The sequence below is a fragment of the Schistocerca gregaria genome, chromosome X, assembly GCF_023897955.1.
Source record: "Schistocerca gregaria isolate iqSchGreg1 chromosome X, iqSchGreg1.2, whole genome shotgun sequence".
NCBI classification, from domain to species: Eukaryota; Metazoa; Arthropoda; class Insecta; order Orthoptera; family Acrididae; genus Schistocerca; species Schistocerca gregaria.
Genome location: NC_064931.1, coordinates 77701856 through 77715945, shown reverse-complemented (window position 1 = coordinate 77715945; position 14090 = coordinate 77701856). Strand labels below are relative to the sequence as shown.

Here is a 14090-nt window from a genome sequence, read left to right as displayed (position 1 = left end):
AGAATGGAATGGCTCATTACACAAAGTTCTACAAAGGCCTGCCCTCTCCTTTCTGGGAGGAAATGAAAGAAGAGCAAAACAAGACTTTATAAGAATGAACAGTGAGAGGCGAGTCATCAGAACAATGGTGGCCCCCATGTGGGCTGTGGTCTGTGTTTCCCTGCTGTAGGCAGTAGTATGTTCCATGATCAGTCTCACAGAGCTTCCAACACCCCCTCACAACTGTCCATTTTGCCCTGTTAAAAATTACATGTTGACTTCCATCTGCTACAAAGTCCTAACACAAGTCATAAATCTGGTCCAATCCATGATAAGGTTGTATTTTGTTCACTAAATGACAATGGAGAATTGTGCCGAGTGTCTTGTGGAAATCAAGATGCATGCTGTTGCCTATGGCATTCTCAGGCCAGCTACTAACAGAGCAAAATGAGTTTCACATTATCCCTGTTTGCTCAATCAGTGTTGATTTTTGTACAAGAGACATAAAAGATCATATTGCATGAACATAATTCTACAACATATTGGTGTCAATGGTACAGGCCTATAGTTTTGAGCATCTGTCTGATGACCCTTCTTAAAAATGTGAGTGATCTGTGATCTGTCCCATCACCTGTTATCATCCATTGCTGCAGCTGTATACAATAAACTGCTACTATGAGAACAATTTCTTTCGCATAATGCAGAATATTGCAGGTAGCTTATATGGTCCAGGTCATCTCCCACTGTTCAGAAATTTTAGTCAGTTTAGTTTTCTGTGATCACTTATCTCAATATCCACTATCTTGACATTTTTGTGATGGTTCATAGAAAAAAAAAACAACATATGACAGTCTTCCTTAGTGAGCCAATTTTGGAACAATGAATTGAGTATTTAGGTCCTCTTTCTGTCATCTTCCATTTTGGTGCTAGTATAGTCACTGAGAGGCTCAATAATTGATTTTGACCTGCTTAGTAATTTTAAATAAGACTGTAAATCCTTAGGAATTTTACACTGATTTTTCAGTAATATTTTACTTTAGAGTTCATCGCACACTACTCACATTGCTCTTCTCACTCTCTTTTTGGCTTTCTGCAGGTTTCATTCATAAGCAAGTCTATGAATTCATGTAAATTGGTGATGAAGCTCTCTTTGCTTTTGCACCACCTTTCCAACAGGAGTTTTAAACCACTGCATGTGTTTGCCATCTATCACAACCTTGCCCAGCATATACAGGTCGAAGGTTTAATGTACAATACTTATTAACTTTAGCCATTTGCGACATAAATGTTGTAGTCTGCAGAGGAAAAGTGCCCAATGGGTGGAAATAAAGTCATTCTGATTTCAGTAGGCATTGGTATGTCCAAGCCAACAATTACATTTGACACAATTACTTTGCAAACTGCAAGACCAGTACAGTAAATTCTGAAAGGTGGCTCTTCACATCTGGAAAGGAAGTGATGGGTCACTGAACTGTGTCCTATTCAAAGTCATGTTAAATGGATTTCATCAATTCTAACTGCCCAGAAGGAGATGGGTCATGGCTCACAGTCTCTTTTACTGATCGCAACTTCTTATCCGTCACGTCCAGCCACTCTTCCTCCCAAATATGCATGATAGACCTACGCAGAAATGACAGTGGAGCACGCCAAGGGATAGGACAGTGTGTTATGTTGGGAAGGGTACATACCTCCTTGGTTGTGGTACTGGCTAACTCATTCCAATGGATACCCATGTTTCCTGGTACCCAGCAGAATGAGACCTCCTTTCTTTGTCCCTGTAAGTGCAGAATGGCATCATGGATGTTCTGAACAGTTCTATCTACCGGGAACATATACTGGGTTGTCTGCAGGACACTAAGTGAATAAGAGCAGATGAGAAATTTAGATCCATGATCACGTTTCATCTGGTCCACAGCTTGAAGAATCGCATAGAGCTCAGCATCAAAGGTAAAAAAAACCCTAGGCAGGCAGAACCTGAAGACAGGCACGAAAAATGACAGAACAACTGATAGCATCCTACTGTTTGGACCATCTGCATATACACTGAAGAGCCAAAGAAACTGGTACACCTGCCTAACATCATGTAGGTACCCGTGAGCACACCGAAGTGCCACAACACAATCTGGCATTGGCATGACTAATGTCTGAAGTAGTGCTGAAGGGTATTGACACTATGAATCATTCAGGGCTGTCCATAAATCCATAAGAGTATGAGAGGGTGAATATCTCTTCTGGATAGAATGTTGCAAGGCATCTCAGATATGCTCAATAATGTTCATGTCTGGGGAGTTTGTTTGTCAGAAAAAAATGTTTAAACTTACGAGAAGAGTGTTCCTGGAGCCACTCTATAGCAATTCTGGACATGTAGGGTGTCACATTGACCTGCTGGATTTGTCAAGTCCATCGGAGTGCACAATGGACATGAATGGATTCAGGTGATCAGACAGGATGCTTATGTATGTACCACCTGCCAGAGTCATATCTAGACATATCAGGGGTTCCATATTACTCCAATTGCACATGCCCCACACCATTACAGAGCTTCCACCATCTTGAACAGTACCTTGCTGACCTCCAGGGTCCATGGATTCATGAGGTTGTCTCCATATCTGTACATGTCCATCTGCCAAATACAATTTGAAACAAGACTCATCCGACCAGTCATCAACAGTCCAATGTCAGTGTTGATGGGCCCAGTTGAGATGTAAAGGTTTGTCTCATGCAGTCATTAAGGGTGCACAAGTGGACCTTCAGCTCCAAAGGCCCATATCAATGATGTTTTGGTGAATGGTTTGCATGCAGACACTTGTTGATGGCCCAGCACTGAAATTTTCAGAAATTTGCAGGAGGGTTGCACTTTTGTCATATTGAACAATTCTCTTCAGTCATCATTGGTCCTGTTCTTGTAGGATCTTTTTCTGGCCTGAGAGATGATGGAGATTTGATGTTTTACCAGATTCTTGATATTCACAGTACACTTATGAATTGGTCGTATGGGAAAATCCCCACTTCATCGCTACCTCAGAGATGCTGTGTTCCATCGCTCGTGCACCGATTACAACACCACATTCAAACTCACTTAAATCTTGATAACGTGCCACTGTAGCAACAGTAACTTATCTAACACATGTGCCAGATACTTGTTGTCTTATAAAGGTGTTGTCAACCACAGCATCATATTCTGCTTGTTTACATATCTCTGTATTTGAATATATATTCCTATACCAGTTTCTCTGTTGCTTCAGTGTATATTATGCTAGAGTCCTGGTACTCAGTTAAAATGTTAATTAATTTATTCTTAATAACATAGTTGGAAGTGAACAATTTGTTGTTTGTCAAATCTAAAATTGTTCTAGGCTTCAGTAACAACCAGGGCAGTACTTTGCACCAAACCTCCCTCTGTATGTTTGTTGGAAACATTCCTATATCCAATAAATGCTGTTTTGTCTATATACCCAAAGCTTTCATCCCTCATGGACAAGTGCTACAGAGTTGTTCTAGGTTTTGTGGAAATTAATAGTTGCAAGGAAAGCAGTGAAGTTGGAAACAAATCAGAGGTTGAACGCCTGTTTAGCCACAAGAAACAGCCACCAAGCAGCTAATGGCAGCACACCTGCCTCTGCAGACAAGCTCAGTATGGGCTTATCCTATCAGCTCCTGTGGCCAATCTGATACCCTCATGGTGTATGGAGTCCAGCATCTTTAAATATGTTGGTCATCCTGAGCCATAGGCTGTTCAACCATACTGAAGAAGAGATCATATGAAGCTGCAGGAAGCAGGATCTATCTGCAGTCCAGTTCTTCCCATTCAAGCACTTCATGATATCCATCACTTTCAGGGCTCTTATTTTAAGCTTCTTCAGAAGTGACAGCCAAGTAAATTTGCTATCAAATAAGATACCTAAAAACCACACCATCTCCTTAAAATGTAAAACAGTGTCCCACAACCTTAGTTCTGGGAGTGTAAAAAGGGAATGATCATGATTAAAATCAATACATGCTGCTTTTTTATGGAGATAAATTAAAACCTGTTCAAGCAGTAAGCTGTAACTGACAAGAGGAATATACGGGATTAGAAATGGAACAGAATATGGAAAAATCCTCCAAAAACAATGAGCACTGCACAGGACTTCTCACTGCAGACAATATGCCACTGATTGCAGTTACAAACAGTTATGCTTAAAACACTCCCCTGTGGTATACCATGAACTTGAGAAAAATCTGTCGGAAAGTGTATTCCATATTCTATACTGAAAATAGTGTTCAACAAGAGAAGACCACATAAAACGGGGAGGTGGCCATGAAACCCCATTGAAGTAGCTGACAAAGTATATTGCATCTCCATGTAGTGTTGTATGACTTTTCAATGTCAGAAAAGATGGATATTACATGCTGCTTTCCTAGGAATGCTTCATGCATAGCTGCTTCCTGTAGGGTGAGGATATCAAAAGTGGGAACAGTATCTTCCAAATCCACAATGTAAATGACTGAGGAGATTTCTAGATTCCAGAGTCCAAACTAGTCAGGAGTTGATCATCTGCTCTAATGTCTTTCGTACACAGCTGATAGCTGCTTGGGAGTCTGTGGTCCTTCCCTGGCTTAAGAATGGGGATTATTATTGACTCCCTCCAGGGGACAAGATATTCCCTATCTCTCCATATCTTATTAAAGAAATTAAGAAAGATTTCTTTGGATTCAGGATTAAGGTGCTGCAGCATTACATAAGTTATTAACTGTGTCCCTGGGCTGGTTTTGTGAGCTTTGGATAATGCTGTGTCCAATTCCCACATGGAGAATGGAAGGTTATATGCGTCTGCATTGTTTGAGGCAAAAGGAAGACATCTCCTCTCTTGAATTTAATGATAGGTGTGGAGACCTGCAACCAGACTCATGGGTGATGTGACACTGGAAAAGGTCCATGCCATTGTCTGAGCAATATCTGCAAGTGCGACTTTTAGGACTCCTTTGTCCTGTATGGGAGCTAATGGACATGACATCCTTTTCCCAGATATCTTCCTTATAGATTCCCATACTGCAGTGGTGGAAGCGGACCAATTAATGAACTTCAGAAACTTGTGGCATGATTACTTCTTGCTCTCCTTCTCTGTTCGTCTGGCTTTTGCTTTTGCTAACCAAAAGGCTTGAAGGTCCTCTGCTGTTGGACTATACTTGAAGCTGCACGATGCTGTCCACCTGTCCTGTGTAGCACAATAACAATGCTCTTTCCACCAAGGAACAGGTTGCCTTTTGTGATGGCCCGATGATTTAGATATACATGCATCAGCAGCAGAGTGGAACACATTGGTAATGTGACCTACCCAGTCGTGGACACTGTCTCTATGCTCAAGCACAGCAAACTGGCTATAGAGCATCCAGTTTTCTTCACATAGTATGAACTTGGGTGGTTTTTTGTTAATAGGAAAGTGGTCACTGGAGTGGAGGTTGTCTGCCGCCTCCCTTTCGACATAGTTTGTGAGAGCAGGACAGCAAACTGTTGAATCAGTCTTCAACTTTTGTAGTCCTGTCTTTCTCAGTTATGTGTAATATTATGATATACTGTTAAGTTTTACTTATTGACCATCTAACTACAACTGAATGAAACACAATTTTTGTGCCGTATGCATTTCACCATTATTCTCTGCAAGGAATCTTCAGTGGCCTGGATTATGTACATATTTTTACGATTTGGTTTACATTTTGGGACAGTGTGTGTGGGGGGGGGAGGCAGGGAGGGAGGGAGGGAGGGAGGGAGGGAGGGAGGGAGAGAGGGATGGAGGGAGGGAGGGGGAGGCGGCAACCAGAAGGCAGGAGGGAGAGAGATAGAGAGAGAGAAAGAGAGAGAGGGGGGGAGGGGGGAGGGGGGCGGAAGGCAGTACTTGTTTTAATGTGGCTGCACTTGCAAAAGGGATGATTTTCATCTTGTCACTTCTGTTATTAAATGTAGTAGGAAGTCTGTACTGATGTTTGTTTGCTAATTTATCACATGTTTGTTTTCAGCAATGGATTTCTGAATGTGGAAGTTTTCTTGCAATTGTATAAGGTATTTGTCATGGTTGTTTATTCTCAATTTATCTTTTTCCTTGTTTCTATCTACAAATAGCAAGGAACAGAGGGTATGACATACCTGCAGTACACAGACACATCCAAAAAACAGAAACACAAATAAAAAACAAACACAATCTTTCCCGAATACAAGATAGCTCACAAGTTGCAAACTCACAAACACACTTGACACACACAATGACAACATCACACAGAAAAGAAGCAGATGACACACTATGACTTACACACATAAATTAACACACAGAATGGCAAACATACTAAAGAAACAGGGCTTCCAAATAGCATATAAAACTGTGCATACCCTCCAGTCAAACTTATGGCATCCAACAACCAAGAGGGTAAATTCCAGGGATCAGGAATATATAAACTTGAATGTCAAAGTTGTGATACAATATCCATAAGCATGACATACAGGAATTTTAAAACATGATACAAAGAACATAATAGCAGTGGCAGCTGCTATGTAAGAGCACGAGAGTATGTGAACACCCTAACTTTTGTCACCTTGCAGATTTATTGGCTATTTTTCTTTGAATGCAGTTAAACATAATGTAGCTGTGGTAATCTGAAATACATGGCACTAAATCTACTACACTGTGCAACATGTTGCTCCTTGGCACCAAGGTTACAAGCACATCTTCAGTTGTGCACATTTTAAGGAGCTTCTGCACATGTGCAACTGGTGTGACATAATTGCCAAATACATACGGATTTGATAAACAATGTGCATGGTTCACTGTGTGCACTGTTAGCCCTTACCACTCAAATACAAGTTTACATCAATGCCAACAGGTGGTAGTACACTGCAGCATACTTTTATCTATGTTTGCTTGAATAAATCCTGCTAGGCGGTAGCACACACCAGTTATGCGAATGCATTCTCTATATAGTAAAATTAGATCAGATGTCAGTGTATATTGTAGTTATACCGATGAAATAACGTATTTTTTTGGAATTATGAGTGAAATATAGTACATTAAGTTTTGGATTTTATCCTAAAGTAAGTCATCTGAGGCACCGAAAACCATAAAGCACATCATTATTGATTCTGAGACATGCTTATGACATCTGTTGATCTTCTGATGGGTCAGGTTTATCTGTACTGTAGGCCCACATTGCAGATATATCTGAACATTCACGAAAAAGTGTCTCACTGGTTTCTCTGATATTCACTTAAATATAGGGGGTTGAAGATGGTGTGGATTTGGCCCTTATGGCCCTCAGTGCCTCATTTGCATTCTAATGAAGTTAACTCATTGGTAGATAGTGCTACTTATTTAATCATTTCTGTAAACAGCAGTTTGTGTTTGGCGTTGGCTGTCTACTGTGCAGGAATTGACTTTCCTGCAAAGTGTCAACATGAGCTCTACCAAACCCATATTAAGTGCTAACAGAAAACAAAATTAGCAGAAAAAGTTAGCCAGAAAAAACTAGGGCATTCAAGACCAGATCCCTTGTCTGGGGAAGTTACAAAATCAAATAAGTGTGACTACAAGTGTGACAATGAGTTGTTCTAAACAGGAAAACAAGTATGACAAAACAATCACACCAGCAAATATGAAAAACCTTGATGTGATGGAATTATTCATGCCCTGAGGAGTGAGTAGTGGGATCATGTAAAATCGGGTTCATTAAATATGTACAATAGGAAGCTGTAAGTCACATAACTTATCAATTGTGTACCTGCAGTTACAGTGTTTCCAAGAGATTTTTGTTGCTGACCTAGTGTTATCATTTCTGAAGAGCAATAATTTAACCTCAATTTTCATTTTACAGGAAGATAATATGGCAGCCAAATTAACTCATCATTCATTTTATTTTTTCAGCCTGACTGTTGTACAGAATTGACATATTCAAAAATCCAAGAGAATTCACAGTGTAGTAATGAAGGACCTGAGTGGATACCACTTCATAATTTGTACCAGGCTCATAGATACTAGTGGCCAACCCTCTCAGTATCATGGAGCATTATGCATTATTGCCGCTACAGGAAATTTGTTATACAATTTATTAAGTGCCTTTTCATGAATAATATTTTTAATGAGTTGTGTATTGTAATTAAGACATTGTATAATAGTGTTTTCCCATCTCAGGTACAATGAATGTCTATGTAAACTGTGTTGTATATAATGTATTTGTATTTGACAATAATGTTTGTAACAAATCGTGACTAAAATCTCTTGAGAGAATTGTCTTCTTTTTTTATTGATGTGTGTTTACTGTTGTTTTATATTTATTTTTTCTGTATGGTTCTGAATCCAAAACTTTGCCTTGTACCAATGTATTAAGGAAGAGAAAATGGTTTCAGAACGGCTTTGACACAGAGTATTTGGGAGAAAGAAAGAACTTTTTAAGCACACATTTTTATACTTTTGCATGACATATGATACAGTGTCAGTAACATTCAAAGCAGCACAGAAAGCTAATATTTCAGAAATTATACATATACTGTTTGATAAATCTGATAAAAAAATCAAGGAAAAAAATGTTAGTTTTTTAAACAACTTGCCTTACTCCTTAATGTAGTTTCCTCTGAGGAAAATACACTTGGTCCAGTCATCCTCCAGCTTTTTCATTGCATTCGTGAAATAGTTTCTGTTATACTTTGGAAAATACTCGTTGGCTGCAACTAGCATTTTCTTATTTAATGAAAATTTCTTCCCAGATAGCCAAAGTTTCAAGTTATGGAACAGGAAGAAGTCGTGTGGGGCTAAGCCTAGTGAACAGGGTTGGTGTGGAACCAGTTCAAAGCAGATCCATGCACGTCTGCCATGGATATTGCTGATGTGTGGGATGTTGCATTATCCTGGTGAAAGAGTTCCTGTTTTCAATCCAACCTTGGTCTTTTTTTCAGCCAACCACATTTCAGATGAGCGAACAATGAAGCATAATAGAGTCCAGTCGTGGTTCTGGTTTTTTTCCAAGTTATCTATTAGGGTAATTCCCTGGGGATCCCAAAACGCAGTGGCCATCACGTAACTAGCTGACCGCCATTTTCAGTCTGACATATAATAATGGATTGAGGTTTTATCAGCTGCCACAAATCAGCACAGTCTTGTGGATTGTGATTGAACATCATCAGACATTGTGTTGAAATGTTGTGCTGGATGTACTTTTGGTTGACTGTGAGCAATTGTGTCACCCAGTTAGTACACGGCTCCTTCTCAGCCAATTCTCCTTGCAGGATATTATGCAGGCACCTATTGGAGGTGCCTACAGTCTCAGAAATCTCACAAATTTTTATTCTGTTCTTGAATTAATGTATCACGGTTTTTGATAGTGATTTCCCTTGTGGTGACTGGACCTAGATGACCAGAGCACATTCCAATTTCAGTGCTTGTTGACCACATTTAAATTCATTAATCCAAAAGTAAATGGTCTTCAATGATGGTGCAGAGTCTGTGTGAACTTTGTCTAGTTCTGTTTGGATTTGTGCAGCAGTAAAATCTTTCAATTGAAAATATTTAACAGAAACACAAAACTTGTTTTTCCTCCATTTTCAGTTGGATTCAACAAACTGACCAACTGAGACAGCTGCCAAAAATGAGCTGTACACTGTATATTGTTGAAATTCTTTATATGATCCTTGCAATAATCAAGCTTACCAAGCACGAAGGAGCAACAAAAATTTCAATTCTTTCATGGAAATTTACAATCTCAGACCAACCTCATAATGGCAAAAGGTTCACCCATAGATTTCGTGGGCCCTAGTCAAACTTTTGTGAGGGTCCACAAGCCCTCTCAGTCCATGGGAGTCAACAATCACAAATACTGATTCTTTAGTATGTTGTTTCACACATGCCCGCACAGTGTACTGTCAGTAATTTATTTATTGACTGAATGTACAATATTTGAAGAGATACAAATATTAGTACAAAGAATAACAATAATAATTATTAGCTGCTAAAAGAACCAAACCTAACATTTAGTGCACAACCTTTGCAGCATATTTCTTTATCTTGATTTTAAAAGTCTGGTTGAAACTGTCACTATGTCAGCTGAACAGTTTCAGACAATGATAGATAGAACACTGAATCATCTATGCTTGCAGCTTATGAAATTATCCACTACATTGTTGAAGCTCATTTTAGAAACAAGTTTATGTTCTATGATAACAGTGTACCAATATTACATTTTTCTATGGACTAAAGTTGACCTTAAATGACTTTCATAAATGCTAATATGCTGAATACTCTTTCATCTGAAGCAATAGTTATTTGTAAGATAATGAAAATCCTGAGTGCAATGCAAAGTTCAGGAAACATACATTGTGTTATTACTTCAAGTTGAACAAATATATTTCAAGGACAACGCAATACATGAAAGTCACAGATTAATTAAACAGAGTAATACGTGTGTCACTTTAACAGTCAAATCATAACTGAGTCCGAGTCTAGCGGCCGCTGGCTGGCTGGCCGCTTAGGTGGTGGTGCTGCTGCTGCATGTCTGGCAACCAGCGCCGTATGTAGAGGTTGCGCGTAGCTGTGTGGCGGCACTTTGAAAGATCAGGGAGTCACAACACATTGTAACTTTAAATTATAAATTTACAACTTCAATTTATAAATTTATGACTTATAAATTTATAACTTCAACTTATAAATTTCATTTAGAAGAAGCAATGGAAGCCCTTTGCTTTTTGCTGGCTTTGTCATATCTGGAGAAGTAACTGCACTCACTTCAGTCTTAGACAGATCTAGAGTAGAATTGCAAATAAATGGGAAAAAGCCAATTTTTCCTTTCTTCTAAGGTTTTTTTAATGTATTGTCCCCACAAAAAGATTCATTCTATGCTGTCCAAGGTAAATAGTGCACTATCTTTTCATGTTTCTCTTCACAGCTTCTAACATAAATTGTATGCAGTCTTAAAAATGGATCACATTTAGCCACTAACTCAATTAACCCCAAGAGGTTAACAGTATCTAACTCTCTTAACTGGTGACTACTTCACCTAACAGGGGGTAACTCCTGAGGATAAAAAGGTAATAACATCTAAAATTATGTTTAACAACTTACATAAAAATCTCTTTCTTTCTGTGATAGTTTCTGTAATATGGAGCGCACACTGCTACATTCAGGATTTGTTCATAACATCTCCATGTTAAATAATCATTTTTATGCAGCAAACTATTCTTGCGGTCGAGTAGAATAGAGTTAGCTCTTTCCAAGTTATTTTCATGCAGTCAAATCCATCATCTAGTTTCGATAACATAGATCAAATAGGCTGTATGGGATCACTCTGAAATAAAAGGCATGGCCAAGAGCAGAGTTTTTGCTAGCTGTCAGTCCAGACTAACCAATCTCTTTTTTCTTAAGATTTGTTGTTAGAGCATTTGGAGTAGAAATGATGCTTGACAAAATTTCTCCTTTGTTTGTCCACAGACCATTGAAGTGTTTGAAGATCAATATTTGAAACACCCTTTCGAACAGTTATGTCTCTGTCACTGTTCTTAAATGAATATGACAATTGCCAACGGTCATGTGGATTACAGTGATAGTAACTACATCCATCAGACTCCAACTTCTGTTTGCTTATCTGTCCTTGATCAGATGCAAAAAACATTTGACACTGCATTATCTTTCAGCAAAAAGTAGGTACCTATCTTTTTTTCTGCAGGTCTTTCACAAATTTTTCATTCCATTTACGTTTTTCTGATCACTTCTGGGCACCAGATTTATGTGCGTAACCTGACACTATTCTGAAAGTAAATAATTAAAATACCTACAAAAATATTTTTACGCAAATAAGAAAAGCTTTAAACAACAGTGACAAAGTCGTAGTATTAAGTTTTGTAACGTACCTCAGATTAAAAACAATATAAAGGAAATAGCTAGGCAGATTCACAGATACTGCTAATACCTGCCCAAGCTAAGAAGCATAATTTTCATGAAAACTTCCACACTACCAACACTCCTAATGCTAATTGAATAAATGAAAATAAGAACAGTACTTTAATTTGAAACATACCACATGCAAAACACCAGCACACTGACAATGATCCAAGTGTGAAGACAGAGTGTTGCTGTCAATGACATTTTTATGAAAATAACAAAGTCATAATGCTAGAGTCTCTAAATGCCTGTAGGCCTGTTATCAATGGAATAAATGCTATTGTTGTCACCATAGGGGCTGTAGAAAGTAACTCAATCCATATTTAAATATATTTAAATATATTTGCTGTGTATGTGCAGATGGATATGTGTGTGTGTGTGTGTGTGTGTGTGCGCGAGTGTACACCTTTCCTTTTTTCCCCCTAAGGGAAGTCTTTCCGCTCCCGGGATTGGAATGACTCCTTACCCTCTCCCTTAAAACCCACATCCTTTCGTCTTTCCCTCTCCTTCCTGAAGAAGCAACCATCGGTTGCGAAAGCTAGTAATTCTGTGTGTGTGTTTGTGTGTTTTGTTCTTGTGCCTGTCTGCCGGCGTTTTCCCGCTTGGTAAGTCTTGGAGTCTTTGTTTTTAATATATTTAATCTCTCAAATAGATATGACCATTAGTCACAGACAAACATGCCAAATGCTGGATGTGAGAACTCATCATTTTATTTTGGCGATATTGGTGTTCAGTCACCCATGCAATTGGTTATCAATATGTGTTGTAAAATTGATTTTGACCAGTTGACGGCTTTAGCTTGTCCAGATTCTGTTGAGTCATGTCAGTGGGCAGTATGGGGCACAAAGGGGAAATCTTTATGATGGCTTCAGTGTGAGGAATGTTGGACAAGAAATATGTCCAGGAGTACTGACAACATTTGAAGCTCACACTACATTCTGATCACTTGTTGAAAGGAAATGATGGATGGAAGTAATGAGGTTTCATGAAAGCAAATTAAAATGACATTAATCTGGACATGTGGTATCTATTTGTAGCTATGAAAGTGATATTAAGGTAAATTAAGGTCACGGCTCAAGTTCAAACAATAAGCAAAGTACTTCATAATAGCTACTGCAGTGCCACTAAGGGTTAGCTCAAACAGATTGTCAGCAGTGGCAAGTATCACAAAACTGAATTCTGTCAATGAATGCAAAGCAGTATTAGGTGTCATTGCCCCAAGAAAAGCCTGACATCTCATAAAAATCTCTTTGTTGTGTCAGTATATTAACTGTTATTTTAAATTTATAATCTAACAAAAGCATTGCTATTAACATTGGCTTGTACAATAGTCCAGTACAGACAGTTCAGCAAAATTTCAATCTTCAAAGAATCACAATGGAATAAAGAAGAAATGTACAAATAGAGACATAACTTTTTGCACAGGTCACCCAAAACCCCGGCCCCCTAGCATCTGACAAGGTTTACTAACCTTATAGATGGCCTTGATGGCCCTCACAAGTATTAAACAAATACTTGATTTTAAGCACTTATGTTTTAAAGTAATTCTCATTTAAATTTCAGTCTGAGTCCCAAATTTGTAATTGCATGATGTGTTTAATCACTCTAGATCATCTTCAGATCTAAAACAAAGTAAAGCCAGGTATGTACTGACTAATATTTTACAAGGAGGCAAGGAGGGGAAGTGGTGTAGTGGTCTTGCTAAAAATTTCTAGAAGTTATATTGCCTACAAATTCTCATTAAAATGCTAAAGTGTAAACAGTGGAACGAAACAGTAAAATTATAAAATGGAGCAGGGGGAATTAAGAGCAGGGAGTGTAGGTGGGGTGGAGTGGTGAGAGGAGGGTGGGCACCAATGTAGGGATGAATAGGTTTAATGTGAGAGAGTCTGTTATACTAAAACTGCCCCCCTATCCCTCCTTTCTGTCGGTTAACCCCCGAACTTCACCTAGCTGCCCTGCCATCTCTCCATCACATCCTTCTATGCTCTAACAGATAGCACTTTACTGTCCCCCACCTGTACCCTGCTCTCCCTCCCCTTCCTGCCCCAGTTACCTCCACCACTCAAATTGCTTCTCCATCATGCACAGTTGCTTGGAGTCTGGCACTGACAGCCAGAGACAATGTTTGTGGGAATGTGTGTGTGTGTGTGTGTGTGTGTGTGTGTGTGTGTGTGTAGGCATTACCCAGCAGTCAATGTTTGTGGGAATGTGTGTGTG

At 38.9% G+C, this 14090-nt stretch overlaps 1 protein-coding gene across 1 annotated transcript in view; it reads left to right on the top strand.

Annotated features, from left to right (window-relative positions):
• LOC126298390 (Down syndrome cell adhesion molecule-like protein Dscam2) overlaps positions 1 to 8207 on the top strand; it is a 206124-nt gene extending 197917 nt beyond the window's left edge. Inside the window, exon 15 of the mRNA XM_049989697.1 lies at positions 7869 to 8207. Coding sequence (XP_049845654.1) covers positions 7869 to 7982 — 114 coding nt within the window. The 3' untranslated portion in view covers positions 7983 to 8207. The remainder of the gene's footprint in view (positions 1 to 7868) is intronic.
• Positions 8208 to 14090: the final 5883 nt, after the last annotated feature.